The sequence below is a fragment of the Microcebus murinus genome, chromosome 6 (genome assembly GCF_040939455.1).
Source record: "Microcebus murinus isolate Inina chromosome 6, M.murinus_Inina_mat1.0, whole genome shotgun sequence".
Taxonomy (NCBI): domain Eukaryota; kingdom Metazoa; phylum Chordata; class Mammalia; order Primates; family Cheirogaleidae; genus Microcebus; species Microcebus murinus.
This window is the reverse complement of record NC_134109.1, coordinates 3,616,150-3,643,922: the sequence shown is the minus strand read 5'-3', so window position 1 is coordinate 3,643,922 and position 27,773 is coordinate 3,616,150. Positions and strand designations below refer to the sequence as shown.

Here is a 27,773-nt window from a genome sequence, read left to right as displayed (position 1 = left end):
CCACTTAAGAGTTGCTCTCTTGATTTTTTTAAAGTGGTTTTGCCTTGTCCAAAGTAGGAGCATGTGGAGATTAAGAAATATTAATCCTCTAAAATAATGATCTTTCAATTTCAGGTGTTTAAGGATAATTGCTGCAAGAGAGAGATTCTGGCTCTTCAGATCTATTGTCGGAATGAAAGCAGAGGTTGTGCAGAACAGTTAACGCTGGGACATCTGTTGGTAAGTATGGAAGTAGCAGGAGAGGCCTGCACATGAAGGAACAGAGCCCCTTACTGTGCCCAGTGGAGGGGCTGCTTGGTGTGGTGTGGCACCTTAAGACCATGTTTACATTAATCTTTACAAACCCAACCAAACATGGAGCAGTCAAAACCACTTGAGTATAAAATGTTATTTTTACAACATAATGGCCAGAATTGTCAACTGGTTTTTAAACACTATATTTAGAATAGAAAGAAATTTGAAATAGATTTTAATTTTGGAAGGCCCTTTGAAACCTTTCTTTACCATAAACTTCTACATTTTTTGTTGTTGTTAGTATCATATTTTATCCTAGAAGGATATTTGAATTAGAATACAACAAAGTTCTTAGCAGAGGGCGACTTCTGGGGCCCCCCTCTCTTGGGGCCCCAGAACCTCGTCCATAAAAAAAATTAAAAAAATAAAAAAAATAAATAAAAAGTTCTTAGCAGATAGTCATCTATCTGTTTATCCAGGGGGGACAGCTGACTTAATTCTTCAACAGCAGTATAGTTTGAGGAATTCCTGATTAGAATAGGAAATTCAGTGTCTCTTGGCGTATTTGTCACTCTTTGCCCTGAAAAACTGGTCTAATGACAGAAACATTTCTGTAGGATTTCACTGCATAGAGGTTAGAATGTATTTCAGGTCGAATTTTTGTTAATTAAGAACTTTTAATGTTTTGCCTTACAGGTACACTTAAAAAATGATTGCCAGTTTGAGGAGCTTCCATGTGCGCGTGCTGACTGCAAAGAAAAAGTCTTGAGAAAAGACCTACGTGATCACGTGGAAAAAGCCTGTAAATACCGGGAGGCCACATGCAGTCACTGCAAAAGTCAAGTCCCCATGATCACATTGCAGGTGCGGTGCCTTCCTGTCTCACCTGCCTTCTGCTCGCTTCAGATATGATTGCTCCGCAAAACCACTTTCCAAATGACTGTTCTCACAGGAATAAAGAGAAAAGATAGGCATAAATAGCAATTTTCATCTGACTTTAGTTCAGAGTTAGGCTTTATTTGTTTTGCCTATTTTGATTTATGTAATTAACATTTTCCATTGCCTTGATTGAATATCATTTGAGGTGTCAAAAAAATGAAGAATAATTATTCAAAAAAGGTAGAATTTTTAACTTGTCCCAGGGAATGGCCTCAGAATTTTGATGTATTGCCTGATCTTTTTACAGCTCTATGACATAATCATCACTTATAATAGGCTAATTTATCCTGCAGCATTGAAATGCAGCTGTCTATCCTGGGGAGATGAGAACTTAAGTGTTTTTGTACCTCAGTTATTTTGGCACCGTTCTATTTCGTGTGTGTGTGTGTGTGTGTGTGTGTGTGTGTGTGTTGGGATCTTATCACTTCTGTGTAAAGAGGGAAGGAGAGATGTTGAGGGTGCATTCATTGAACGAACATTTACTAATACGTAAGGTGCTATGTGCCAGACACCATTCCAGGAGCTGGGGATTTAGTGGTGGGGCTCACTTTCTAGGGGTAAGAGATAAATAACAAACATATAGTGCCGGGTAGTGACAAGTCCTGTGAAGAAAAAGTCAACTGGCATCAGGGAAGAGGGTGATCAGGGCTGGCTTCTCAGAGGTAGTCAGGACAGTGCAGGAGCACACGGGCTCTGAGCTGGAGCTGCCTTGGGCCCTGGGTTTCAGGAACTGCTGGGAACATGGGGGAGATGCAAAAGTGGTGGGGGCAGCCAGCCAGAGGGGGTGAGGACAGGGCACTAGTAGCCTGGAGCAGAGGTGGCAAGCGTGCAAGAGGAGAACACCAGGCCAGGTGGTGGTACTGGGGAAAGGGCAGTGGTATGGGTGCACCTGAGTGTGGAGCGGTAGGATTGGCTAGTGGCTGGAGTATGAAGGAAGGATGACACCAGCACTTGGATGAACCGGGGCATTCTGCCAAGGTGGGGCTTAGTGTAGGATAGCAAGCTTAAGGGGAGAACGGGCGCAGGGAGTGGTCCAGGCTGCAGATACATGTGAACTGATGTCCTTGGAGCCCTGGGACTGGAGGGGAAGGGCCAGTGTTCATGGGGACTGAGCACGTGCCAGTCTCTGGACGTGGCAGTATGGTAGAAGGGGAGAGACCAAGGAAGCGCAGCCAGGGTGTGAGGGCCACAGTGGAATTCCTGGTAGATATTCTGGAGCTCTTACTTACCAAAATCTAGGAAAAGTTTTCTTGACTTTTCTTGATGAAAGGAGACATATTCTAGTTTATAATTTCCATATTTACCTTCCTATAACTTTCCTGTGCCTGTGACTTCTTCCATTGTGAAATCTTTTTTTGTATGCTACTGTAGACCTTTCTGGTTATTAAGAACTCTTAAGAGCTAGAGCTGTGCCCTCCCCTTTGAGAAATAGCAATAGTACTTGTCATGATCGAATAATTCCTCCAGTAGTTAAATTCCAGTGAATGAGACACATACCTAATGAACAGTACTTAAGGCCTTATGCCTGTTGGTATATTGCTATCAGCCTTAGGCTTTGCTTCTTGCAAAAATCAATTACCTTTATTTGCAGAATAGAATCCAGCAATTAATTTTTGTTTGAGAAGGAGTTATAGAGCATGTCAACTAAACACCATATAAGTAACTGAACAGCAGACAAGGTGTAAAGAGGTTCTAAAACATCAGCATAGAACATGAATTCACAAAACGTTAGTTGAGGGCCTGTTGGGTGCCAGGCCCTGTGCTAGTTGCTTAGGATGCACACAAGAGTAAATTGGGGTTTCTCTCCTCAGCTTATAGTCACATACGAAGTCAAATCTATTGTAGTATGGGATTGCTGTGACTGCAACTTGAATAGCATACAGCAGTGAAGGACCAGCTAACTTAGCCTGATGGGATCAGGGAAGGCTTTGTTGAAGAGGTAGCAATTGATTTGATCTGGGTCTTGAATTTTTCAACTAAAGCAGTAGTCCCCAACCCTTTTGGCACCAGGGACTGGCTTCATGGCAGATAATTTTTCCATGGATGGGGGCAGGATGGTTTTGGGATAATTCAAGCACCTTACATTTATTATGCACTTTATTTCTATTATTGTTACATTGTAATATATAATGAAATAATTATATAACTCACCATAACGCAGAATCAGTGGGAACCCTGAGCTTGTTTTCATGCAACTAGATGGTCCTGTCTGGGGGAGACAGTAACACCTGAAGTGTGTTGCTTATGTCCAATCTACTCTGTAATCTTGTTTTGGTTGCTGTCACTGCAGACCCTGCTTCACAAAGATAGGATGTTGGAAATGGAAGCAGGCTTTTTGTCGGTGCTTTTGTGGCAGTCTCAGGATATTCTGCCTTGACTTTAATCCAGAATATAGGAAGATTTGAAATTGTCTCAGACATACTTTTAAGGCCACCATCGTTTGTGATCTCAAATGGTTGATCCTCTTGTAGCACCAACAAAGTCACTGCACCTAGCTTATTCCCAAATGGCTCACAGATTCATTCCTTCCTAGTTCGGAGGCCTTTTGTGGTTGGAAAGTAATGCTTATACTTTTCTGAAAGCTGAGATAGGTGATCATGCACCAACTGGGAGAAATAGGCCCTGTCATAGTCTCTTTCAAAATCTCTGCTAATGTGTGAAACATGTCAAAAATCCCAAACATGTCAATAATCCCATGCGTTGTCCCCATAATTCCAGTCTGGCTTTGAATTCAGCCACTTTATCTGCTGACTTGACACAGTTGTCACTCTCCCCTGAAGTGACAGATTGAGTTTCTTAAGCAGGTTGAATATGTGACACAAGTAAACAAGTTTTGCAACCCATTCTGTGTCACTGAAACATGCTGCCAGTGGTAACTTTTTCTAAAAGAAATCTCTGGAGTGGCTCTCATAACTCAGAGACTCTGGCCAGTGATGTACTTTTAGAAAGCCATCTCACATCTGTGTGTAAGAGAAAACTTGTGTGCTCTGTGTGCATCTCTTCACAGAGCTGTGTGAATGGATGTGAGTTAAGGGCATGTACTTTAATGTGGTTGATAATTTTAATCACATCCTGCAAAACATTGTTTAGTTCAGTTGACATTTTTCGGCGAGCCAGCATTTCTCTATGGATGACACAGTGTGTAAACTCACATTCACAAGCGACCTCCTTGACCCTTGTAGTGAAACCAGGAAGCTGTCCAGTTATGGCAGACCCCTCTGTCCATGCATATATTGACACAAAATGACCAATTCAGTTTTCCTGATATGTCATCATTCAAGACTTGAATAGTTTTGCAGCCGTGGTGTTGGTTGCCAATGAAAGTGCACATAATATATCCTCATGCACATCCTCCTGAAAAATATATTGCACAAAAACAAGCATTGTTGCCTTGTTGTCAACATCAGTAGACTCATCAACCTAGTTAGCTACCAAGGTGACTCATTAATCCTCTCTTTTTTTTTTTTGAGACAGTCTCGCTTTGTTGCCCAGGCTAGAGTGAGTGCCATGGCGTCAGCCTAGCTCACAGCAACCTCAAACTCCTGGGCTCAAGCAATCCTCCTGCTTCAGCCTCCCGAGTAGCTGGGACTACAGGCATGTGCCACCATGCCCGGCTAATTTTTTTTTCTATATATATTAGTTGACCAATTAATTTCTTTCTATTTACAGTAGAGACGGGGTCTCGCTCTTGCTCAGGCTGGTCTCGAACTCCTGACCTCGAGCAATCCACCTGCCTCGGCCTCCCAGAGTGCTAGGATTACAGGTGTGAGCCACTGTGCCCAGCCTCATTAATCTTCTCTAACAATCATGCCTCAGTATCCTCTGCTATTTCATCCGTTCATCTAAGTATGGTGCTAGCTGAAAGAGGAACACATGCCACCTTTTGCACTGCAGCCTCTCCTAAAAGTTCATGACAAATGCTCTTAGCAGCAGACAGGACCAACTCTTCACCAACAGTAAAGGGTTTCTTAGTGTTAGGAATGCTGTTAGCCACTAGGAATGGTGCTCCCAGTGCAGGCACATGTGATGAAGTGGTGGCCTTCAAGTATTGCTGATGTTCATGGTTTTTTTCTTTTGAAAAACTCCAAAGTCTTGTCTTTTAATGCAGGGTGCCTGGTCTCCATATGATGAAGCAGTTTTGAATGTTTCTTGGCTTCATTGTGTAGCCAGTCACCACATGTTATACAAAGTAGGCATGGAGAATGTGAATCACCTGTTGCAATGTACGCATAATTTAAGTAGGACTTTTAGTGTTTTCTTTTAAATGCAGCTTTTATTTTTGTTGACAGTCTTAGAGTCTTCTGCTATCTTGGGTATTTACCCCTTTTACCAAAGAAGCTCTCCAGTGGTTTGTTTTTTATTCATTTTTGCTAGGGTTAGCTTGTGGGCTTATCAAAACTATGACTGAGAGAGGTGTGCAGTGCAGGAAAGAGGTATGGATGGAAGTGGTAAATAAAATAACGGGTGGGCCACACATGGACAAAAGTAAGTGTCAGATTCTGACTTAAAGCCTGCCACCAGATGCCGCTTCATTGTCACTTGCCACTCATTGATAGGGTTTTGATATGAGTCTGTAAGCAATTGATTTATTATGGTTTCTTTGCACTCAAACCTCTCTGCTAATGATAATCTGTATTTGCAGCTGCTCCCCAGCGCTAGCATCACCACCTCAGCTCCACACAGATCATCAAGCATTAGATTCTCATAAGGAGCCACAACCTCAATCCCTCGAATGCACAGTTTACAGTAGGGTTTGCACTCCTGTGAGAATCTAATGCCACCGCTGATCGGACAGAAGGTGGAGCTCAGGTGTTGGTGCCAGCAATGGGGAGTGGCTGTAAATACAGATGAAGCTTCGCTCACTTACTTGCTGCTCACCTTCTGCTGTGTAGCCTGGTTCCTAATAGGCCATGGACAGATACTGGTCTGTGGCCCAGAGGTTGAGGACAGCAGGTCTAAAGAGGGCAGTGGGAAGTACGGGGGATTGGGGGGAAGACAGTAAGTATTAAGGCACAGAATGTTAACTAGCACATCTGGGACCTGAGTTGTACAGATAAATATTCCTTATAAATCTTGCTACACTCTTGTGATGAGAACTATTTTTAAACGGTTTTAGCAGTGTTGCATCTTAAGACATATATTGCTTTCTCTCAGGGTCTGTGGTAGTTGTAACAAGCACTTGTATTGGAGGTCCCTGCTGTGTTTCTCCTCCCTGACTCTGCAGAGCAGTTGCTCATGTGCTCCCTTTCACACTAGGGAAGGTTCTGTGACTTGTCCTGGGCCTCTTCTCTTTGCAGGAGCTTGATTTGATTCCCAGGGCTTTTGTTCTTTCAACTCTAATACTCTTAGTCTCATCCCCTCAAGTCTTAAATTTATTTTTGAGAAGAGCAACCATCTAATGTAGGCAGACCCAACACCGAGGTCATCGTTAATTTTCCTACATTATCTATGTTTTGTGGTATATCACATGTATCAAATGTTGATAAAATATGCATTGACAAAGCATTGAAACTCTAGATCATTGGGGTTCATATGAGGATTTCTTTTCTGTGTTTAAACTGTGGTATATACAGTATATCAGCTGTTCTCAAGTTTTTTCTTTTTTAATCTATAGGTTGTAATAATTGAAAGTGTTAGGAAAAAAAACCTTTTACTTTTTTTTTTTTTTTTTTGAGACAGGGCTTTACTCTCTTGCCCAAACTAGAGTGCAGTGGCATCATCATAGCTCACTGCAACCTCAAACTCCTGGGCTGAAGTCAGGGGTCCTCAAACTTTTTAAACAGGGGGCCAGTTCACTGTCCCTCAGACCGTTGGAGGGCCTGACTATAGTTTAAAAAAAACTATGAACAGATTCTTATGCACACTGCACATATCTTATTTTGAAGTAAAAAAACAAATGGGCAAAAACACCCGCATATGGCCCGCAGGCCATAGTTTGAGGACGCCTGGCTTAAGTGACCATTTTGCCTCAGCCTCCTAACTAGCTGGGACTACAGGTGCATACCACCATGCCCGGCTAATTTTTAAATTTTTTGTGTTGCCAAGGCCAGTTTTGAACTCCTAGCCTCAAGCAGTCTTTCCACCTCAGCCTCCCAAAATGCTGGGATTATAGGTGTGAGCCACCACCCCTGACCCTTTTACATTTAGTCTAGAAATTATCGAGTATCAGTCTCTTTAAACATCTCTGTTAACTTGTGAAATCAGGATTGTTAAGATCTTGCTCTATAGGAAAGTGTATGTGGTGGAAGCATAGGTAGGTTCAGCCACTTTGGAAAACAGCTGGCAGTCTTCTATTAGGCTGGACATTCATGTACTCAGTCAACCTGCAGTTCTTTCCCTACATGTGTAGGAGAAATGGTTGCACATACACACCAGGACGTGTGTTGAAGCATAACCAGAACAGCAGGACTCTGGAAACATCTCAAGCACTCATCAGCAGGAGACTAAACAGCTCGGTGGTGGTGGACTGGTAGACTCAGTGGAGCCTGGTAGACTAAGTGTGATACAGTGGTGAAAATTATATTACAGCAGTATTATACAGCAGAGGTGTATCATACAGTAGTGAACGTTCACAGCTTGGAGCATTTGCAACATGTGGATTAGTCTCAGAGGCATAATATTGAGCCAAATAGCAGAAGACTCCTATAGGAGAATTCCATGTTACTAAAATTCTGAAACTATCAAAATGAAACAATATTTTGTTTGTCACATATATATATGTAATGGAACTTTTTTATAAATAGAAACACAAAATTCAGGATTGTGGTTGTTTTTTTGTTTTTGTTTTTGAGACAGAGTCTCACTTTGTTGCCCAGGCTAGAGTGAGTGCCGCGGAGTCAGCCTAGCTCACAGCAACCTCAATCTCCTGGGCTCAAGCGATCCTCCTGCCTCAGCCTCCCGAGTAGCTGGGACTACAGGCGTGCGCCACCATGCCCGGCTAATTTTTTTCTATATATATTAGTTGACCAATGAATTTCTTTCTATTTACAGTAGAGACGGGGTCTCACTCTTGCTCGGGCTGGTTTCAAACTCCTGACCTTGAGCAATCTGCCCACCTCGGCCTCCCAGAGTGCTAGGATTACAGGCGTGAGCCACCGCGCCTGGCCTGTGGTTACTCCTTAAAGGAAAATGAGTATGAGATAGGAGAGGAGTGAGCAGGTATATGGAACTTAACCAGTCACATTTTTGTCCCTCGGTGTGGGTTCAGAAGGCTCACTTTGTAGTTGTGCTGTACACCTCGAGTGCATGTACATGCTTGTGTATCAGAGTTATGTTTAATCTTATAGACAGGGCTTACTAATATGCAAAGAGTTCTTACAAGTCAGTGGAAGATTAACAAGATTTTTTTTTTTTCCAGACAGAGTCTTACTCTGTTGCCGGCTAGAGTGCCGTGCCGTCAGCCTAGCTCACAGCAGCCTCCAACTCCTGGGCTCAGGCGATCCTCCTGCCTCAGCCTTCCCAGTAGCTGGGACTACAGGCATGCGCCACCATGCCCGGCTAATTTTATATATATATATTTTTTTTTTTTTTTTCTTTTTAGTTGTCCAGCTAATTTGTTTTTATTTTTAGTGGAGACAGGGTCTCGCTCTTGCTCAGGCTGGTTTCAGACTCCTGACCTGGAGCAATCTGCCCGCCTTGGCCTGATTAATAAGATTTTTAATGAGTATATTATTTTCCTTTGGCTACTAAACAAAGTACCACAAAGTTGGTGGCTTAAAATAACAGAAATTTATTTTCTCACAGTTTTGAGTCCAGAAATCCAAAACCAAGGTGTCAGCAGGGCCCTGCTCTCTAACAGCTCCACCTTTGCTTTTTTGTTTTTTGAGACCGTCCCACTGTGTCGCCCTAGGTAGAGTATAGTAGCATCATCATAGCTCACTGCAACCTCAAACTCCTGGGCTCAAAGGATCCTCCTGCCTCAGCCTCCCAAGTAGCTGGGACTATAAATGGCACCACACCCAGCTAATTTTTCTATTTTTAGTAGAGATGGGGTCTTGCTCAAGCTGCTCTCGAACCCCTGAGCTCAAATGATCCTTCTGCCTCGGCCTCCCAGAGTGGGAGGCTTACAGCCTTGAGTCACTGCGCCCAGCCGGCTCCAGCTTTTGGTGGCTGCCAGTGGTCCTTGTGATTTCTTGGCTTGTGGCTACATTACTTCATCCTCTGCCTCCGTGTTCACACAGCTGTCTTCCTGGTGCACGTCCTTGCCTCTTCTAAGGACCCGAGTCATTAGATTTAGGGCCCACCCTAATCCATTGTGTTCTTATCTCACTTAATTATATCTGCAAAGACCTATTTCCATATAAGATCACATTCTGAGATTCCAGATGGATGTGAGTTTGGGGAGGATACCATTCAGTCCACTACAGTAGGCAAAGCTATGAAAAGGCAATTTACAGGAAAGGGAAATATAAATGATTAGTAGATATCAAAAGCATGCTTAACAGGGGATGGGGTGGAGTGCGTCTGTGCTGGTGCGTCGAGGGAGTGGCAGCTGCCAAGATGGACATGTTTGTCATAATCTGGTGCCAAAGGACCTCCATTTTCATGGACGCCAAGGAGCTGAGCACTGTGTTCCAAGCTTATGCATGTTGTGTAGTGCGTCCTAAAGTGGCCGCCTGACGAGCAGTGGCTGTACCAGGACAACCAGCTCCTAGATGATGGCAAGGTGCTAGACTAGTGTGGCTTCACCAGCAAAACGGCAGGGCCACAGGCCCTAGCCATGGTGGGCTTGGCCTCCAGGGCACATGATGCCTTTGAGGCCCTGCACATAGAGCCCTTCTACAGCCTGCCAGAGCGGCCCAGGCCCAATGTGAGGTAGCCCAGGACTCACCTGCAGTGAGTCCTGGCCGGCCCCCAGGAAGCCCATTCCCCCCAGTAAAAGAGATTTCGGTGTCAAAAAGAAATGCTTAACTACACATTGCTAAAGACTTGCAGGTCCCAGATTAAGAAGTATGATAGACTTGGCAAAGGTGTGGGGGCATGCATTCCCACAACATGGGAGTGGAGATTGGTGTAGGGGTATCAGAGGGTCAACGTTTCAAGGTCCAATTTTAAATACCTGTGGCCCTTTGATACCACAGGAACCTACTTACAGAAATTTGCACAGACGTGTGAAAGTTTCCATACAGAGATGTTGATGGGTCTGCCCTGCTGGCCCCCAGCCTCACCTCCTCCATCCCTTGCCCTGCCCTGCCCTGTTCAAACACTTCCTGCACCCTCCCTTCCTTCTCTGTCTCCCTTCCCTGAGCCCTGGCTCCCATTCTACTCTCTGCAGCACCCTGAGCTTCCCTCTCCCCTGGCCATGGTGATTATCTGTTTGCATCCTAGCTGTCCTTGTTTTGCTGACCCTAGTGGTGGCCACTGTGTCTGGCCAGGTGGATGAAAGCGGGAGTAAGGGCAGGTTCAGGGAGGAGTGTAGCATCCATAGAACGTTTACCACATTTCTGAACCTACACTCAGCTCTCCAGGCCCATTTCGCCCTCATTTAGATCATTTAGCCCTCAGCACCCCTGGGAGCGAGGTCCCGCTAACTCCCCATGCTCAGGTGAAGGGTCAAGGCCAGGGAGGGGAGGCCACTTGCCTGAGGTGTTCCCATTGAAAGACAAAGCCTTGGCTTTGTGGGGCCTGGGAACGCTGGATCTGAGCACAGCCGCGCTGGTGGAAGTTTGTGCCCGACACCCAGTGTCCCTGTGTGGGATCTTCCTTGAGGGAGGCCTGCTGGTGGACTCACTCCTGTGGATGCTGAGGGCCTCTGAGCACCCAGCCTCAGGCAGAAGAGCCCTGCCCCTTACAGGCGCGCCTCTGGGCTGCAGACCCACAGTGTGCCTGCAGCGTCAGGGCCTGCCCAGGGCCTCTTCAGATGAGAATGGTGTCTGGTGTCCTGAGGACAAGCCTACCTTTAGTGCCCCGCCACAGTCCTTGGCCCTCACACCTGCCCATTCAGATGCAGGCTGTCCCTTGGCCTCCCAAAGGGGATTATAGGTGTGAGCCACCATGCCCCGCTCAAACTTTTTGAATATAATGACTCAATAAAAGGAATATTAGTGTTGTCACTTAGGAGATGATGACAGCGAGCACAACCCTTACTTTGGGTCCATGTGGGGCCCTTAAAGGAGACCTAAGGAAGACAGATTGTGTTTCAAAGCTGACAGCACTATCTTTCTCTCTAGAAACACGAAGACACCGAGTGTCCTTGCGTGGTGGTGTCCTGCCCTCACAAGTGCAGCGTCCAGACTCTGCTGAGGAGCGAGGTAAGGGGCGTGGCCAGCCTTGGTCAGGCATCTATTTGTGAGTCCTCGGGACTAGCACGCCACTCTTCCGTTAAGAGGTGAAGTGTAACGTTCTCCCAGGTCATGATAGTAATGTGTAAGGCAGAAAAACAAACCAAAATAATGAAAAGCCTCATACTATTTTTTGTAAGTCAGAAGTAAGCAGTCAACAGCTACACAGTGGTAAATTCAGAGTAAAAAATAGTATTGAGAAAATGGGACTGTTTTATATATAGTACAAAGGTGATACTTTATGTTTTTTAAAAAAGCTATCTTAAAGTCTGTAAAATAGGAATTGCTATAAGATTATCTCAAGAAAGCGAATTAACTTAGAGACACCTCAGAACCATTTTGACCACACAGTCTGGGTGGGGCGGCCCTGGGCAGGAGACAGGTGCAGGGCAGCTCCCACAGCACAGCCGCCGGCAGGGCAACTGTGCAGCCTCCCCGGAGGCCGTGGTCTCGCACCACCCTTGGTACACTTTTTTTGAGACAGGTAGACTTTGCATTAACTTCATTGGATCAGAATATATCCAGATGGAAAAATTCCAAGGATTCTTAACTTTTTTGTGTTGATCCTGACCTGGAACCCCTTCAGTTGCTGTTTCAGAAGCCGTCTTGGGCTTCCCCTGGGCTTGATAGAGGTGCAGTGGCCCCTGGACTCCCCGTCAGTCACTTCTAAGGAGCCTGCTCACCTGATCATTTTTCAACAACCTGAAATTTTACCACTGGATACTTGGGGGTGGGAAACCAGCCTCATATGTCCCTGACTGAGTGAGAGGGCCTATGTGGGCCGAGGGCCAGGGACTTGGGGTGCAGGAGGAATTAAAGAACCACTCTCATCTGAGGTGCATCTTCTCAGAACCTTGATGCTGATGGGCGAGGCCAGGTCTTGCCTGATCATAGTGGCCTCTGGGCCATCAATGTGCCTCTGGGAAGGGCAGGGGAAGATGCATGTAAGTTATTTCCACAACTGAACAGTCCCTCTGTTAAAGTCAGTGTACAGTAAAGTCTGTGCTATTGAAATAAACCCCTTAAGCCTGCATTTCTCTTGGGTTTCTGGTGATAGGTACTATTGGGTTATAGATTACTCTTCCCTCTATTCCAAAGCTCCTATAAATTCTGTAAGGCTTTGGGAATACTGATAATAAAATCAATTTAGGAAAAGGTACAATACTGAATTTAAAGTAGTATGCTGAAGATATCATATATCAAATTCAATGTGTCCCTGATTTTAACATTAGAAGTGTTAGCTGCTTAAGTTCATCATTAATGGCACTGAAAAAGTATATTTTAAAATTTTAAATTATTGACGCTATATGCAGTCTTCATACTGCGTTTCTAGGCCAATCACCTGTTGTGTGTCCTGTGGTCACTTTTCTCCAGATGCAGCCTAGGCTGGGTTTGGAGGAGCAGCAAGAATGTTAGGCTGCTGACTCTTAACCACCTTGACTCTGCCCTGGCTCAGAGACCTTCCATGATGGGTAGCCTTGGCGACAGTCACCTGAACCTGAGTCCCTCAGGTCATTCCCATATTGGCCTGCCTCCTTAGCTATCACAAAAGGGCAAAAGAGAGGTCCAGGATTCATTTTCTCCTCTGTCTTAATCATTGACCTAGAGGAAAGGACTGCCTTTGCCCTGGTAGACTCAGGAGAAGATGTAGAACCTCTCTGCTGGACAGGGATGGTCCGTGAGCCTTGGGGCATGTGCGTGCTGGCACTTAGCAAAACTGCTTCAGGCCACTGTATACTGCACTCACACACCTGCTCTCCTAAGTAGGGTCTGATTTTGTTTTCTGTAAAGAGCTATCCCAGTTGGGCACAGTGGCTCACACCCGTAAACCTAGCACTTTGGGAGGCCAAGGTGGGAGGATCGCTTGAGCCCTGGAGTTTGAGATTGCAGTGAGCTATGATGATGCCACTTCATTCCAGCCTGGCAACAGAGCAAGACCCTGTTTCAATTAACAGTTTTAAAAAGGATAATTAAGAAGCTCTATCCCTAGAGTTTCTGGATGAGAATTTCTTCAATGAAAGAAGAAACTATCCTTCAGTTGTGTTAGCCTAATGCATCTCACTGTATCTTTAAAATATAGTCTTTTCAATTCCCTTTTCTCTTGTTGGATCATTGGTAGTGGTTTTTATTTGTTGACCCACCAACATTTGAGCTGAATGAGGGGCATTTTCCTTGCAAAATGGGTTATCTACTCCCAGTCCCTTGTAATTTTCCTGCCATCAGTTAGGAGTGACAGTATTAAGATTCATGTGGTTAGAATGACCTTAAAGGTCTTTGAAAAGCTACACGAGTTTCTGGTGGTGCAGAAAGAAAATAGTCTCTTTAGATGAAAGAAAAACTTATCTCCAGTTATCTCAAGTATTATGAGTTAAGGGTACATAGTGTAAGCTTGCTTTGAAAAAATACTTATTTTGTGTATTGTATATTAGGTGTGTGACCCAGTTGCATTCTGAATGCTTTCTATTTTTTTGTGTTTCATGCAATTTTTGTTTTTAGTCTTTAAATGTGCATTTCAGTTTACATTTTTTTTCTTTTTTTAATTCTGGCACTACAGATGGCATGTCACATTTTAAACTATTTGTTCTAAAGAAACTGCAAGTTTAGGAAATGTTATAGTAAATGTATTTCTGTATATTGGCGTATATATGTGTATCACGTGACAATACCATATATTTACTGCATAGAAGTCTAGGAAGCAGATGATATATACACACTTATAGCTGATAAACACCATTCTTAATAGTAAACCCAGATGCTTTCTGTGCCCTGATATGTTTGAACATTTTCATGCAAACGTTTGTGCCACAACTCACGTCTCTTTCCCGTTGCAGTTGAGTGCACACTTGTCAGAGTGTGTCAATGCCCCCAGCACCTGTAGTTTTAAGCGCTATGGCTGCGTTTTTCAGGTCAGTATCCAACATTTGTCCTTCCCAGTCACTGACATTCTGCCATGAGAGAAAGTTATTATATTAACATTTTAATATGCAAGTTCTGGACTCTTTTAGTCTTTGTCATGAAACTGAAACACCCTGTTGCATGGGTGACGAAAGCCGCGTGCAGCAGGCATGGGTGCTTGCTTTCCAGTCCGGTGGTGTTTTGAGACTTCAGACAGACACTATGCTGAGGTGGAAATTAATACAATAAACGAACTACTACATCCAAAAGCAGCTAGTAATGGGATAAACAGGAATGACATTTGGTGGGGTTTCTAGATAGATTATTATGGAATTTTAGCTGTTACCTGAATATAAATGAATATCAAACCGGACATAGTTTCAGCAGTGTGTGTCAGTACACAGCCGTGAGGATCACACATGCGTGTGTCCATAAATGCATTTTGTGTACAAGCCTGTGCTGACTCTGACCCCAGCTGGGGACAGGCTTTCAAAATACAGCACAGCACATAGAAACCACACCTCCCAGGAAAACAGTGCGGGAGGACGTCTCTGTTGCTGCCACACATGTAATGTGAGAAACCTGCATCTGTTTTTTTGTTACTGTTTTTTTTTTTAACACATCTGAGATTGCTAGTGAATTGGAACTGAGTTTTCATTTAAATGTATAACTTAATTTTAAAACTATCAAAAGGCAGTATATATTACAATTAAAGTATTTTATATTTAATTTCATGTACTACCAATACATTACGAAACTAGTACAGAGATATTGGCATCTTAGTACTTTGTGAGAAAGTGAACGGCCTAAGAGTAAGAATGACTCTGCCTTTCCTTTGCTTTAGTCTCCAGTGAGACTTGAGCCTCCCCCTGTTATGTCGTACGTAGTATCATTCATTCTCTGTGTATGTGTATATATATGTTTATATATTGCAGTACTTATATCAACATATATATATGAATATTCTATGTACAGAGTATATATTTTGGAGATCATTACAATGCTTTCTGTGACTTCTTAATTTCTCAATAGCAAAACAAATTATTTTTTCACACTAATTATTTCCTTAAATAAATGAAGTATAATTTCATGTGCTTATTCCTGACTCTAAAATGGTCTACATCTTATGTACTCTGTAGATTGTTTATGTTTTGTATGTAACTTTCTAAATATATTTAGAATGGTCAGGAACAATATATTTTTGGATGCCGTGTATTTGAATTAATAAATTAACACTTAAGTAAATTTTTTAGATTCCTTCTTTGCTTACATGTTCACTAGGCTGTTTAGCAGTATGTAGCTGTAGGTGCAGGCACCTAAACATTTTCCAATTATAATATATTCTTAATGAAAAAGTTATTTATAAAGAAATAAGAATGAGTTTAAGATTTAATTTCTTATTATTATAAATGTCAAACCTTGATAAAACAGTTGAGATAAAAAACTCGAGGAGGCCGGACATGGTGGCACACGCCTGTAATCCCAGCACTTTGGGAGGCCAAGCTGGGAGGATGGCTTGAGCCCAGGAGTTGGAGGTTGCAGTGAGCTATGATGATACCACTGCACTCTAGCCAGGGCAACAGAGCAAGATCTTGTCTCAAAAAAAAAAGAAGCTTGAGGAATGAAGAACATGAACTTGAGATTCTCACTGTAACATTGCAGAGTGTTTTCTCCTGGAGCTCTCTGTTCTTCCTCACAGCCCTCTCACCTGCACAAAGTAGCTAGGTGGCCCTAGCATGACTCTCCAGGGGCTGAGATTCCCTGTGACTTCGGTGCTGCTTTTAGAGTCATTATGTTACCCTTTCTGTCCTGCAAAAGTGAGTGAGGTTGACTTAACACCCCACATCTTTGCTCTTGCAGGGCACAAACCAGCAGATCAAGGCCCACGAGGCCAGCTCCGCAGTGCAGCATGTCAACCTGCTGAAGGAGTGGAGCAGCTCCCTGGAGAAGAAGGTAGTTTTTTATAATATCTTCAGATTATTTAAAGAAGAAAATCTTTCTTATAGTTATTAATGGGTTTTAGATAAAAGAAATAGCATGAAGAGATTATCAGAAAAGTAAATTCTTTGTGTGATCTTGAGCTCATAAATGAAGGTGTTTTGTTTTGTTTTGTTCTTTGTTTTATAATTGCCAAGCAAGCAGACAGTGCCTTTTTCCCGCCAGTCACATTGTGGTTATTTTAGCATTTATCCAGCCATTTATCTAGATTATCAAACTTCCAACCTTTCCCCGATTTTTTGTAAATAAAGTTCTTTTGGAACAGAGCCACCCTCTTCATTTCCATATTGTCTGTGGCTGCCTTTGCTCTATAACAGCAGAGTTGAGACAAACCATATGAACTTCATACTCACAATATTTATTATCTGGCTCTTTTTATTTTTTTTTTAGAAATTTTATTGTTCAGGCCAGGCACAGTGGCTCATGCCTGTAATACTAGCACTCTGGGAGGCCAGGGCAGGCGGATCGTTTGACCTCAGGAGTTCAATACCAGCCTGAGCAAGAGTGAGACCCTGTCTCTACTAAAAAAAAAAAATAGAAAAAATTAGGCAGCCATGCACTACAGGTGCATGTCTGTAGTCCCAGCTATTTGGGAGGCTGAAGCGGTAAGATCGCTGGAGCCCAGGAATTTGAGGTTGCTGTGAGCTAGGCTGATGCCATGGCACACTAGCTGGGGCAACAGAGTGAGACTCTCTCAAAAAAAAAAAAAAAAAGAAAAGAAAAGAAAAGAAATTTTATTGTTCAAACTACATACCTTTCACAGGTTAGCTGTGACTATGTGCCATATAGCCTTCACTTGAGACTCAGCCTTTATATAGAATATTGCTGGTATCCTGTTGAACTATATGCTGACTTCCATTCACTTTTTTTTTTCAGCATATTATGGAGGTACAAATGTTTAGGTTATATATATTACCCTTCCCCCTCCCCCAGTCAGAGCTTCAAGCATGTCCATCCCCCAAATGGTGTGCATTGCACTCATTATATATGTATATACCCATCCCCTCCTCCCCCCTCCCATTATTATCTGGCTCTTTACAGAGTAAGTTTGCCGACCCTGATCTAGACAGTTACCAATATTAACTGCTTTACAGTCTGTCTTTTGTGAGAGACAAATAGGAAAAAACATTTCCATATCACTAGGGTTTACTATTAGTTGTCTCTGTAGATACTTTGTGAAAATTTAGTGCACTAAGCACATAGACAGGAGCACCTCCCAGACAGACTTGCTGTCCTCCCGTGCTGTTTTCAAGAGGCCTCCACTGCAGGGGTTGTGGGCCCACATGCAGGCAGCTTCCTGTCAGTCCTTCTGGTAGTTTGTTCTCTGATGTGAAATTCAGTTCGGCAGGGCCGTCTTTTCATGAGGACAAGATGAAAACCTCAAGAATTAATAGAGAAAAAGTTGTTCTAGGATCTCCCATTGTAGCTTATTTACAAAAAATAAATAAATAAAAAACTATATTGAACAAACATCTATTGAGAACTTGCAGTTAGGAGGGTGTTACAATGAATTAGAGTGGCCAGTGGAGTGGACATTGGAGTTTTCTAAAGGTTTGAATGTCTTGTTTCAAATGTTAACTCCAAGCAGTTTAAAATTTAAATGTACTTGAAAGAGTCTAAAATTTTAAATTAAAAGATTTTCATTAAATCTAACTTAAAATAGTTTTTTTAATATAAATGCTTGATTGAAGTTGGAAAGCAATGAAAGGCTGGGGTGTTGTATGAACATGCACAGCAGAAGAGTTCTGTCTGACAGTAACATCAGACTCGTGTTGGATAGATTGTTGGTGATTTTGCCATGAGCACATCGGATTTGCTGAGTTCAGTGATGGTTTACCTGTAAATCTTTTTTCCCTTCTTTTTTTTTTGAGACAGAGTCTCGCTTTGTTGCCCAGGCTAGAGTGAGTGCCATGGTGTCAGCCTAGCTCACAGCAACCTCAATCTCCTGGGCTCAAGTGATCCTCCTGCCTCAGCCTCCCGAGTAGCTGGGACTACAGGCATGCGCCACCATGCCCGGCTAATTTTTTCTATATATATTAGTTGGCCAATTAATTTCTTTCTATTTATAGTAGAGATGGGGTCTCACTGTTGCTCAGGCTGGTTTCGAACTCCTGAGATTGAGCAGTCCACCCGCCTCGGCCTCCCAGAGAGCTAGGATTATAGGCGTGAGCCACCGCACCCGGCCTTTTCCCTTCCATTTGAAGAATGTATTCTGTTTTTGCCTTTTTAAAATTATAGGCGTCGGTCACAAGGCTTCTTATCTCTCATAGATGGTGTGTTTCTTATTTAAAAGGCTCTTCCTTTCATTTTAAGAGTTAGTTTTGTTATACTTATACTAGTTACATAATAGTTTAGTGGTTCTGAGGTATGTGGTTTTCCAGTACGATTTTGGACAGTGCTATATCACTATTTCTGGGCTCAGTTCCTGTGGGGAATTCATCTCCTTCCTTCCTGCTTTATGGTCTTCTCCCCATTCTAAGTGAGTGGTTCACATCACTGGAGACCCCAGGACGTGCCAGAGTAACCTGCCTGCACACAGTACAGCAAGTTCTTGCTCTGTGAATACCTCGTGTATTTAAACTGTCAGCAGCCAAGTCACAGTGGCAATCCTGAGAGTGTAGGGTGCTTTGCAGTGTCTTGCCACGGAGATACATGAGAGGTCGCTCAGTGATTATTCTGTCCCCAGCTATCTATCTGAGTGGAAGCCCTGGCCTTTGGTCAACTGAGCCTTAGCTTACGTTCCTGAGAAGATGCATGCCTACCCTTCACTAGGTCCAAAAGTAAAAGCTGGGTGAAGAATGGAAATATTTGTGTTTTCTTAAAATGGAATTTCTCATTATGGTGTTATTCAGTTGGAATGTCTTAGGTTATTGTTCCCCTGTCATAGAAAATAGAATATGTTGATTCAAAAAGGCTGATGATCCTCACATTTCTGATCAAACTAAAGAACTGTTTTGTAAACTGTGGACTTAAAAACAACCATTTTATATTTTAGGAAAGTTTAGATCGAAGGGAGATGAAAGTAGGCTAGGGTAAAGGATGTTCTGGGTGCAGGGGGTCTGGGGGAGGCCAGCCAAGGGATCCCTGTCTCCGCTGCTGTGTGGGCATGGCGCTGCTGCATGGAGACACACCTCCCAGGCAGACCTTCCTGTGCAGGCGACGTCTGCCTAATGGAGGCGTGAAAGTGGCAGTCTGCACCCAGAAGATAGGTTCTTTGATTAAAAGAAATAAACACAAATTAAAAGTTAAATTGGGGGGGGGAAGTCCCTAAATGAAAAAGGTTGAGTTTAATACAGCATGGTCTGTGTTTATTGCTGTGAGCTGCTCCTGTCATACTCTAGTGCCTGATTTGTTTCAAAAAAAGAATTGTCAGTGGTTTTGGAGATATTGCTGAGATTTTTGTCAAGAGTTGGCATAAATGGTGTCTCTTTTTGTGGGGGTGACAATAATGAGTCTGGGAATGGTGTTCATCGGTGACAGATGGAAGCAGTGAGCTGCAGCTGTAGGTGAGACAGGCATGGTGCCCGTTCCACATTAGTGTAAGTCGACCATTCTAGGAGCTCATGGACATGGCAGGCATTGTGTTTTAGGGCAGAAAGTCGATTTTTGCTGAGTAAAATCCTAGGAAAGTGAAGTCATATTTTGTCTGTGAGACATTGTATTCCTTAGTAAATTCGTATTTGTTTTAAAATAAAAAATAGATGGTGATTGTTTCTAAAGGTGCTTCTTGCCTTAGCAGATTGTGTCCACTATAGAAAGGACACTTATCTGTACGCCAGTTATCCTTAAATAGCATCAGGAATCCATTCTTTATCATGCCCAGTTTCGTCCTGAGATGCCCTTGGGCCATTGGGTTTGTGACCCGTGGCTGAGGCCAGTCCCCAGGCCTTGATGCTTTTGGAAGGCTCGTTGTTGGAGAGGCACGCATCAGCTCCATCACAGAGCTCGGGGTCTTCTGGGATGGCAGCAGCACCCCAAGGACAGGCAGATCCATCTGTTGATAGATGGGAGTATTTTAGCACGGTTGACATGCCCTTTGTAGAAATCTTGTGAGGAAGGGAGCCTTTTAAGAGTTAGCCTCAAACTCATCTCGCCTTTTAAGACAGGTGTTCATTGGTCCTTGGGAGCTAATTATTTTTTAGAGATTTGGAAAGGTCAAAGATGAGCTTGGCAGTGCTTGTTTGGCAGGCCCTTCCTTTGACTGATGGGGGTTATAGGTGACTCTGCTGAGTTTTTGTGGAAGGGTCTCTTCAGGTGTCAGTTCCATCCCCGTGTTTGAGGGGGTTAAAAGCTGGCCCCAAGAGTAAAGTGAAGCACTGTGCAATTTTCATCCTCTCCATGCTTGCTCGTTGTGTGGGAGGGCCTTTCAAACTGTAGGGTCGCACCCATTGGTAGATGTGAAATAATTTAGTAGGTTGTGACTAGCATTTTTTAAAATTGACAGATGATAATTGTAAATATTCATAGGGTACAGTGTGATGTTTTGATACATGTATATATCATGGAATGATTAAATTGTGCTAATTAACCTGTCCATCACCTCACTTCATTTTAAATCTGTTCTTTTAGCAACTTTGAAATATACATTATTGTTAACTATAGTCTCCATGCTGTGCAGTAGATCTCAAAAATTTATTCTTTGTGTCTAATGAAACTTTGTACCTTTCACTCAACATCTCCCCAGTCCCTCTCCCTTCCTATCCCTCCTACCCCACTAGCTCCTAGTGACCACTGTTCTACCCTCTGCCTCTGTGAGTTTGACTGTTTAGATGCCACACCTAAGGGAGGTCATGTACTACTTTTCTTTCTGTTCCTGGCTCATTTCACTTTGCATAATGTCCTCCAGGGACTAGCATTTTTCAAAAATGAAATAGAATAAAATAGAAAATGCCAACATACATTATAAGTGATTAGGACAAGTATGGTTTTGTGAAACCTATTTTTCAGGTATATGCACACACAAATGTTTATATAAATGGGGTGAAATGTAAGAATGTTTCTTACTATGTTGCTTGGCAAAAATTTGAAAGCTACTCTTATAAAAACTTGTGCAAAAACTTTAAAAATTAGCATCCCATTTATTTGATTCAATCAGCCACTGCACTTCGCCTCACCCTAATTACTAGGAGAAATCCTGAGAAACATAATTTATAGGATTCCTTATTAAATTACCAAGACTTCCTGCCCAGCACACTGGCTCACGCCTATAATCCTGGCACTCTGGGAGGCCAAGGAGGGAGGATGGCTTAAGCTCAGGAGTTTGAGATTAGCCTGAGCAAGAGCAAGACCCCGTCTCTGCTAAAAAAAAGAAAAATTAGCCAGGTGTGGTGGTGCCCGTCTGAAGTCCCAGCTGCTTAGGAGGCTGAGGCAGGAGGATGGCTTGAGCCCAGGACTTTGAGGTTGCAGTGAGCTGTGATGACACCACTGTACTCTCTCTACCCAGGTACAACACAGCAAGACCCTGTCTCAAAAAAAAAAAAAAATACCCAGGCTTTCATTTTCCGTGTGAAGGGATTTTTTCTTCTGAAACTCCTTTCAGTAAGCTAATAGATGGCCTATATTGTGGAACTTTAATTACTATCATTATCATTGTTGTTAATTAATATTAAAACCACTTTTTCTTATGTTAATTTACAAATTTCTTTTTCAGGTTTCCTTGCTGCAGAATGAAAGTGTAGAGAAAAACAAGAGCATACAGAGTTTGCACAATCAGATATGTAGCTTTGAAATTGAAATTGAGAGACAAAAGGAAATGCTTCGAAATAATGAATCCAAAATACTTCATTTACAGGTAATAAGCTTAAGGCTCTGGCTGGATTAAAGGGGAGGAGTACGTGTTCCCCGTTAGTGCTTCAGAGCTGAAGCCCTGACCTTGGACAAGTGGAGAAGCAACTTGTTTTTCTTGCTTAAGTGAAGACTTGGGAAAGGTGGCCGGGGTGGCTCCGGCCCAGCCTGGAAAGCTGCAGGTTGGCTGTTTTCTCACTGCCTTTTTTCTGGAGAGCAAGTCCCATCACCTCTCTTCTGTGCCTTTGATCCTCTGCTGGAGAAATAAGGCCTACATTTAAAGGCCTGCATTTAAAAAATTAGCAGGTTTTATTATTATTTAAGATTTCTTATTGTTGATGGGTAGTTATTGTTTGCAAAGTTTCACTTCCTGAAGTGAAGTGAAGCTAAACTACTGAGTTTTCTAGTGACACACATACTCACCCTACTTTATTTCACCATGGTGATCCACATGAACCTCCAAAACAAATGAATAAACCTTTGCCACTTGGATAAAGGTGATTATGTAGATGGATGGGCCTGATGAAATGTCGCTGCTCATTTCAGTTAGCAACACAGGGCTCCATTAGGTGCTTGTGACTAGATTATCATAGCTACGACCTACACATTAACTTACTCGTAGTGTACAGTTGTTACAGCAAGCCCCACGTGTACCACACACACTGGTGGAAGAGTCACTGGTGTCATTGAAGTGGCTTTTCAGTACTTATAACTTACGATGTGTTTCCCTAAATTATCTGTAAGAGAAAATATCTCTAATAGCGCAGAGTCGTGGCATCTCGGAGAATGCCTTTTCTCCCATTTTGGCATTTGGAGATTCGTCATAATGCCTTGAATTACATGGAGATTTATTAAATTAATTTCATTTGTATTAAACTTTCTAGTTACTCAGAGTAAAAAGGAAAAAAGCACATTAGATTGTATTAGAAAAGACACATATCATTAGTATTGAATCAAGCCAGAAAAGTACAGTGTCTCATAAAACACCAACAAGCCTCCTGCTGGAAGCCCCTCAAATTTTGCTGAGGTCCCACCGGTGTGTTGGTGAGGTCATCCACGGTGACCTGTTCATGCCATGGCCCACCCTCACCTGCAGTACTGCCTGGTGAGCAGTTTTAGCTATTCAAAATTACAGGTACTTAATTTGATCTAGGCTCAGAGGCAAGTGGAAGGGCAAGAGAAATTAATGTTGTGCCAGACAGTCTCCTATAGAAATACCCATGACAGAAGAGAGAATGAATAAGTAATAGGTTCATACATAGCAAAACAATTAGAATATACATAATAATGTACAAATACACTGTTCAAAACCTCAGAGATTTCATGTGCGTGCATGTCTTTCATTTCTTCCTCATCCAACCAGAAAAGTTTTCATTTACTTTACTTTTTAGTAGAATTTAAACACTGAACTGTGCGATTTATATTTTTAAACTTTCGTAACCTATCGTAAGTAGGAGGGTTCCCTCCACAGAAGGGAAAGCGTGGAGGAGGATGGCCGTATTTGAAGAGAGGGGCTCAGCGCAGGCTGGACGCTCGTGATTTCCTTGGGTGCAGGATCGGGCTGCATGGGGGTGCTGCGGACGCCTCACCCTGTGCACCATTTGATGGGAGTGGGCTGTGTAGAAGAGCGTCCAACTGTGAGGATTTATGAAAGGTGGGGCGTAGCCTTACCTTCGGCAGCACTGTGGGGCGGCGTCTGCCTGGCGAGGAGAGAGTCAGGAAACCGATCCAGCCCCTAGCTGTGCGGAGGCACTGGCTGCGGGGGAGCCCCGCTCTGCTCTCCAGACCCTCTTCCACCCTCTTCCGTGGAGCCCACTTGCACGTCCTCCTCATATTCCAGTCCTCACCTTAGAACCCCTGAGGGTTTACCTTAAACTCTTCACTGTGGCCCAGAAGCCCCCTGTGACTGGCTACCGGTCACCTTCCCAACTTTGCCCCACTCTCTGTACGCAATGAAATGGACCTTCTCTTCTTTCCCTGAGAGGGGCCACACTCCTGCACGGATGGCCCTGGGCCCTCTTCCCCATACCTTCCTTTCCTGGCCAACTCCAGCTCCACCTCAGATGTCAGCGTAAATGCCACCTCCTCCAGGAAACCTTCCCTCACCCACCCCTGCCCTCAGTGCTTCCCCAGCCCTGCATGTGGACCACCTTGGTGACAATAGCACATGCCATTCAGGGCTGTCTCCTCCCTTGTCTGATTGTCCAGTAGACCCTAAAATCCCGGCAGTGGTAGTGCAGAGGGTCTGATGACCGGGCTGTGGCTGGCAGGGACACAGGCAGAGGTGCGTTAGGGGAGTGAGATTTAAGAGCGTGTCTGCTCTTGCTGGCCCAGCAAAGGCTGTCTTAATATTTTACTTCCCAGAGATCCTCTTTTTCTCAATTAGAGAGACAGCCGGGTGTGAGTTGACCTCAGGCTCCTGCTGCCAGCAGCACTAGATGGACAGGTGGTTCTCACAGTCAGGGCTCTGCAGGGCCCAGCAGAGCAGCTCAGGGCCAGAACAGAAGGCAGGCAGCACTCGGTCCACACGGCCCTCGCTCAGCCTCCACCGCTCCGCCAGGCTATCTCACTGGACGGTGTTCGTGTGCCAAGGTCCCAGTGGCCTGAGGGTGGGAAGTGACAGCAAGCAGCGTGGTCGAGGCCCTGAGGTGTGGGAGGCTGCTGGGTCAGTGCTCTCTGAAAGCAGGTCGGCTGATGAGGGTTTGTTTGTGGAGTGCAGCTGTGTGATGCCATTCATCTCAGAATTCTTTTTTCTAATAAAATTTCACACCTGCATTTAAGATTTGTTTTTATAGAAACTGCAGTGGCTGCGGGTATGCTCTTTGAGAATGAAATTGTGTTTGCTGCATTTTACAGAGAAAGCTTGACTTAGATCTGCATTCTGCTTTGAAACTGGGCCTTTCATACAAATGAAAGGCCTATGTTAAAAACAGTGTGTTTTGCCTTGCTGTGTGGGAACTCCTGCATTTGGCTGAGCCTCAGCTGTGTACTATGTGTGTCCCTGACTTGGTGCCGTGCTGCGCTGGGGCGGCCTCCTGCGGGGCAGAAGCCTCCCCTCAGCCTCTGGCTCCAGCTCCGGCTCCAGGCTCACCACGAGGCCTGGCTGTGCACCGCCCCAGGGCCTGAGGTGTAGCAGTGACAAGTGGCTTGTTAGGGGCCATGCTGTGACTTGTGGTTCACTCCTGGGTGTCCCATGTTACAGATGGCCTCTCAGACCTCGGTTGAGTAAGTTTTCATTAACTTGCCTCTTCTGCTCATTGGCACCCATGCGGGCCTAGTTTATGATATCAGCAGGGGACTGCAGGGAGGAGTCCGATGTCCATTCAGAATGCATCGTGTTGGGAACAGTGGTGAAAGGGGTAAAGGAAACTACACAGGAAAGAAGCACATGGTGCTGTGGGATGTTCATTACTGTCACTAGTACCATCCCCTAAAAACAGACTTTGTGAACTAATCAAAGATTCCAAGTCAATATGTACTTGTTTAAAATAAAGATACATCGATACAGAAAGAGATGTTCTTTAGAGAAATAATCCTTACTTTTTAAACATTGGCTAACATCAGGTTTCTTAGAAAGAACAGGAAGAATAACACTGTGTTTTTACCCCCAAAAAAGTAATCCAAACCTGCCATGTTTATTCCTTCATGGTTAGTAACAGCCAGCAAAGGTGCTGAAACATAAAGGTTTAAAAATAGACCCAAAAGGAGAAGTGAATTCAGTGGGCCCCTGGGGCTGTTCCCTTGAGCACCTGGTGTGGCCTCAGCTTCAGAAGCGCTGGGCCTTCCCACAACTGCGCCGGTACTAAGTCTCTAGCCCTCACTAGCTTATTTCAAAATGCATATTCTTTTTAGAAATGAAAACCGGCTGGGCGTGGTGGCCCACGCCTGTAATCCTCGCACTTTGGGAGGCCGGGATGGGAGGATTGCTCAAGACCAGTCTGGGTAACATAGTGAGATCCTGTCTCTACAAAAAAAATTAGGAAAAGTAGCCCAGCATGGTGAAACATGCCCATAATCCCAGCTACTTGGGAAGCTGAGAAGGGAGGATCACGTGAGCACAGGAGTTCAAGGGTGCAGTTAGCTGTGATCGTACCTGTGAATAGCCACTGCACTCCAGCCCGGGCAACAGAGTGAGACCCTGACTGGGCCACCAGAGCTGGAGCACAATTCTCATCCTTCCATAAATATAAATGGTCTGTTTCTGGAAAAAAAAAAAAAAGGCTTTCTAAATTATTTAAATTAAGATAGTACAGAGTCAGGCCTGCTGTTGGCAGCCACTCGTGTGTCTGGCAGCAGTGTTGCTGCTTTCCTGCCTCTCTCTGGGGGGTGGGGTGCACAGAGCTGGCATCCTGAGCGTGGAGCAGGTGGAGGAGGAGCCCCACTCCTGTCAGCGTCGGTCCCCTTGGTGTCACCCTGGGCCTGAGGACACACCTTGGGGCCCTTTCCTGCCACCAGCCCTGTGTAGAGCCAGTGAGATCCAGTCTCCCAGGACCCTGGAGCAGTTCTGGGATACCCTCTGCAGCCACAGAGACAGGGCCATACTTCTACCCTGGACCCGGCATCGGGGTAGGGGGCCCTCAGATGTTTAAAGGGGCAATAGGCCACAAGGCATGACTCTGGCATCCTAAACCTGAGACCCTGTAGGTCCTGCACTTGTCCTACCTTGTCCCTTCCGCTGGGAAGCAGGGACCCTCAGTACAGTACCTGTGGCCTCTGAGGTACATGAGGGCATTGGACAAGATGCCGTGGGCCCGGCGAGCCTACAGAAACTGGGCCTTTGAAACAGCCTACAGAAACTGGCCGCCAGCCTGGGAGGAGACACATGGGGTGGGGGGCGAGGGCAGACCCAGGCATCTGACGGGAGAGCCACAGGATTGACTGGCGCCCAGATGTGCATCTGTGAGAACCGGGCAGCAGGTGACCCTTGGGATGCTCCTAGGTGAGGACGCCCAGGCAGGAGCTACAGCCTGCCCTGAGCGTACATCTGCGGTAAGCGTCTGGTCATCTACGCACTTGGCGCCCGTCACTTCTCTGTCCTGATGGCTCTCTATTGGCAAAGCAAACTAGACGTAGCCAAGCATTACTCTGTTTTCTGTAAGAGTGGTCATCCTCCGTCTGGCTTTAGGTCACCTCAGGTGCTCCCTGCAGAGCACAAGCTTGTCCCCAGGGAGCTCCCAGGAGCAGTGCTAGCTCAGGTTGCCCCACCTGGAGGTGGAGCCGCTGGTGGGTGGCCTCGTCCAGGGGTCTCTGTGGCTGTTTTGCTCCTGGCAAGCCTGTATTTGATGGGGGGTGGCTTGGCGTTTTCAGAGTCCTAACTGGTTGTTTCTTTTTTCACACCTTTGGTTTGGAAGCGAGTAATAGACAGCCAAGCAGAGAAACTGAAAGAGCTCGACAAAGAGATCCGTCCCTTCCGGCAGAACTGGGAGGAAGCGGACAGCATGAAGAGCAGTGTGGAGTCCCTGCAGAACCGCGTGACTGAGCTGGAGAGCGTGGACAAGAGCGCTGGGCAGGTGGCTCGGAACACAGGTAGGCAGGGGCAGGAGCAGAGATGGGCGTCCCAGACGAGTGACTTGGCGTGAACCGTTGGGCACACACTGCCTTAGAACAGCTCTTTCCAGTTACAGGTAACACGTGTGCAGCGGT

The 27,773-nt window shown here is 44.6% G+C and overlaps 1 protein-coding gene across 5 annotated transcripts in view; it reads left to right on the top strand.

Annotated features, from left to right (window-relative positions):
* The window catches only part of TRAF3 (TNF receptor associated factor 3), a 118,115-nt gene that overhangs the window by 83,017 nt on the left and 7,325 nt on the right, over window positions 1-27,773 (top strand). For 4 of the 5 annotated variants that reach the window (XM_076003696.1, XM_076003698.1, XM_076003695.1 and 1 more), the window contains 7 exons: window positions 115-219; window positions 931-1,098; window positions 11,343-11,423; window positions 14,285-14,359; window positions 16,209-16,301; window positions 21,997-22,137; window positions 27,482-27,656. In XM_076003696.1, the coding sequence (XP_075859811.1) occupies window positions 115-219; window positions 931-1,098; window positions 11,343-11,423; window positions 14,285-14,359; window positions 16,209-16,301; window positions 21,997-22,137; window positions 27,482-27,656 (838 nt within the window). The remainder of the gene's footprint in view (window positions 1-114; window positions 220-930; window positions 1,099-11,342; window positions 11,424-14,284; window positions 14,360-16,208; window positions 16,302-21,996; window positions 22,138-27,481; window positions 27,657-27,773) is intronic. The other variant, XM_076003699.1, reaches the window with a different exon arrangement.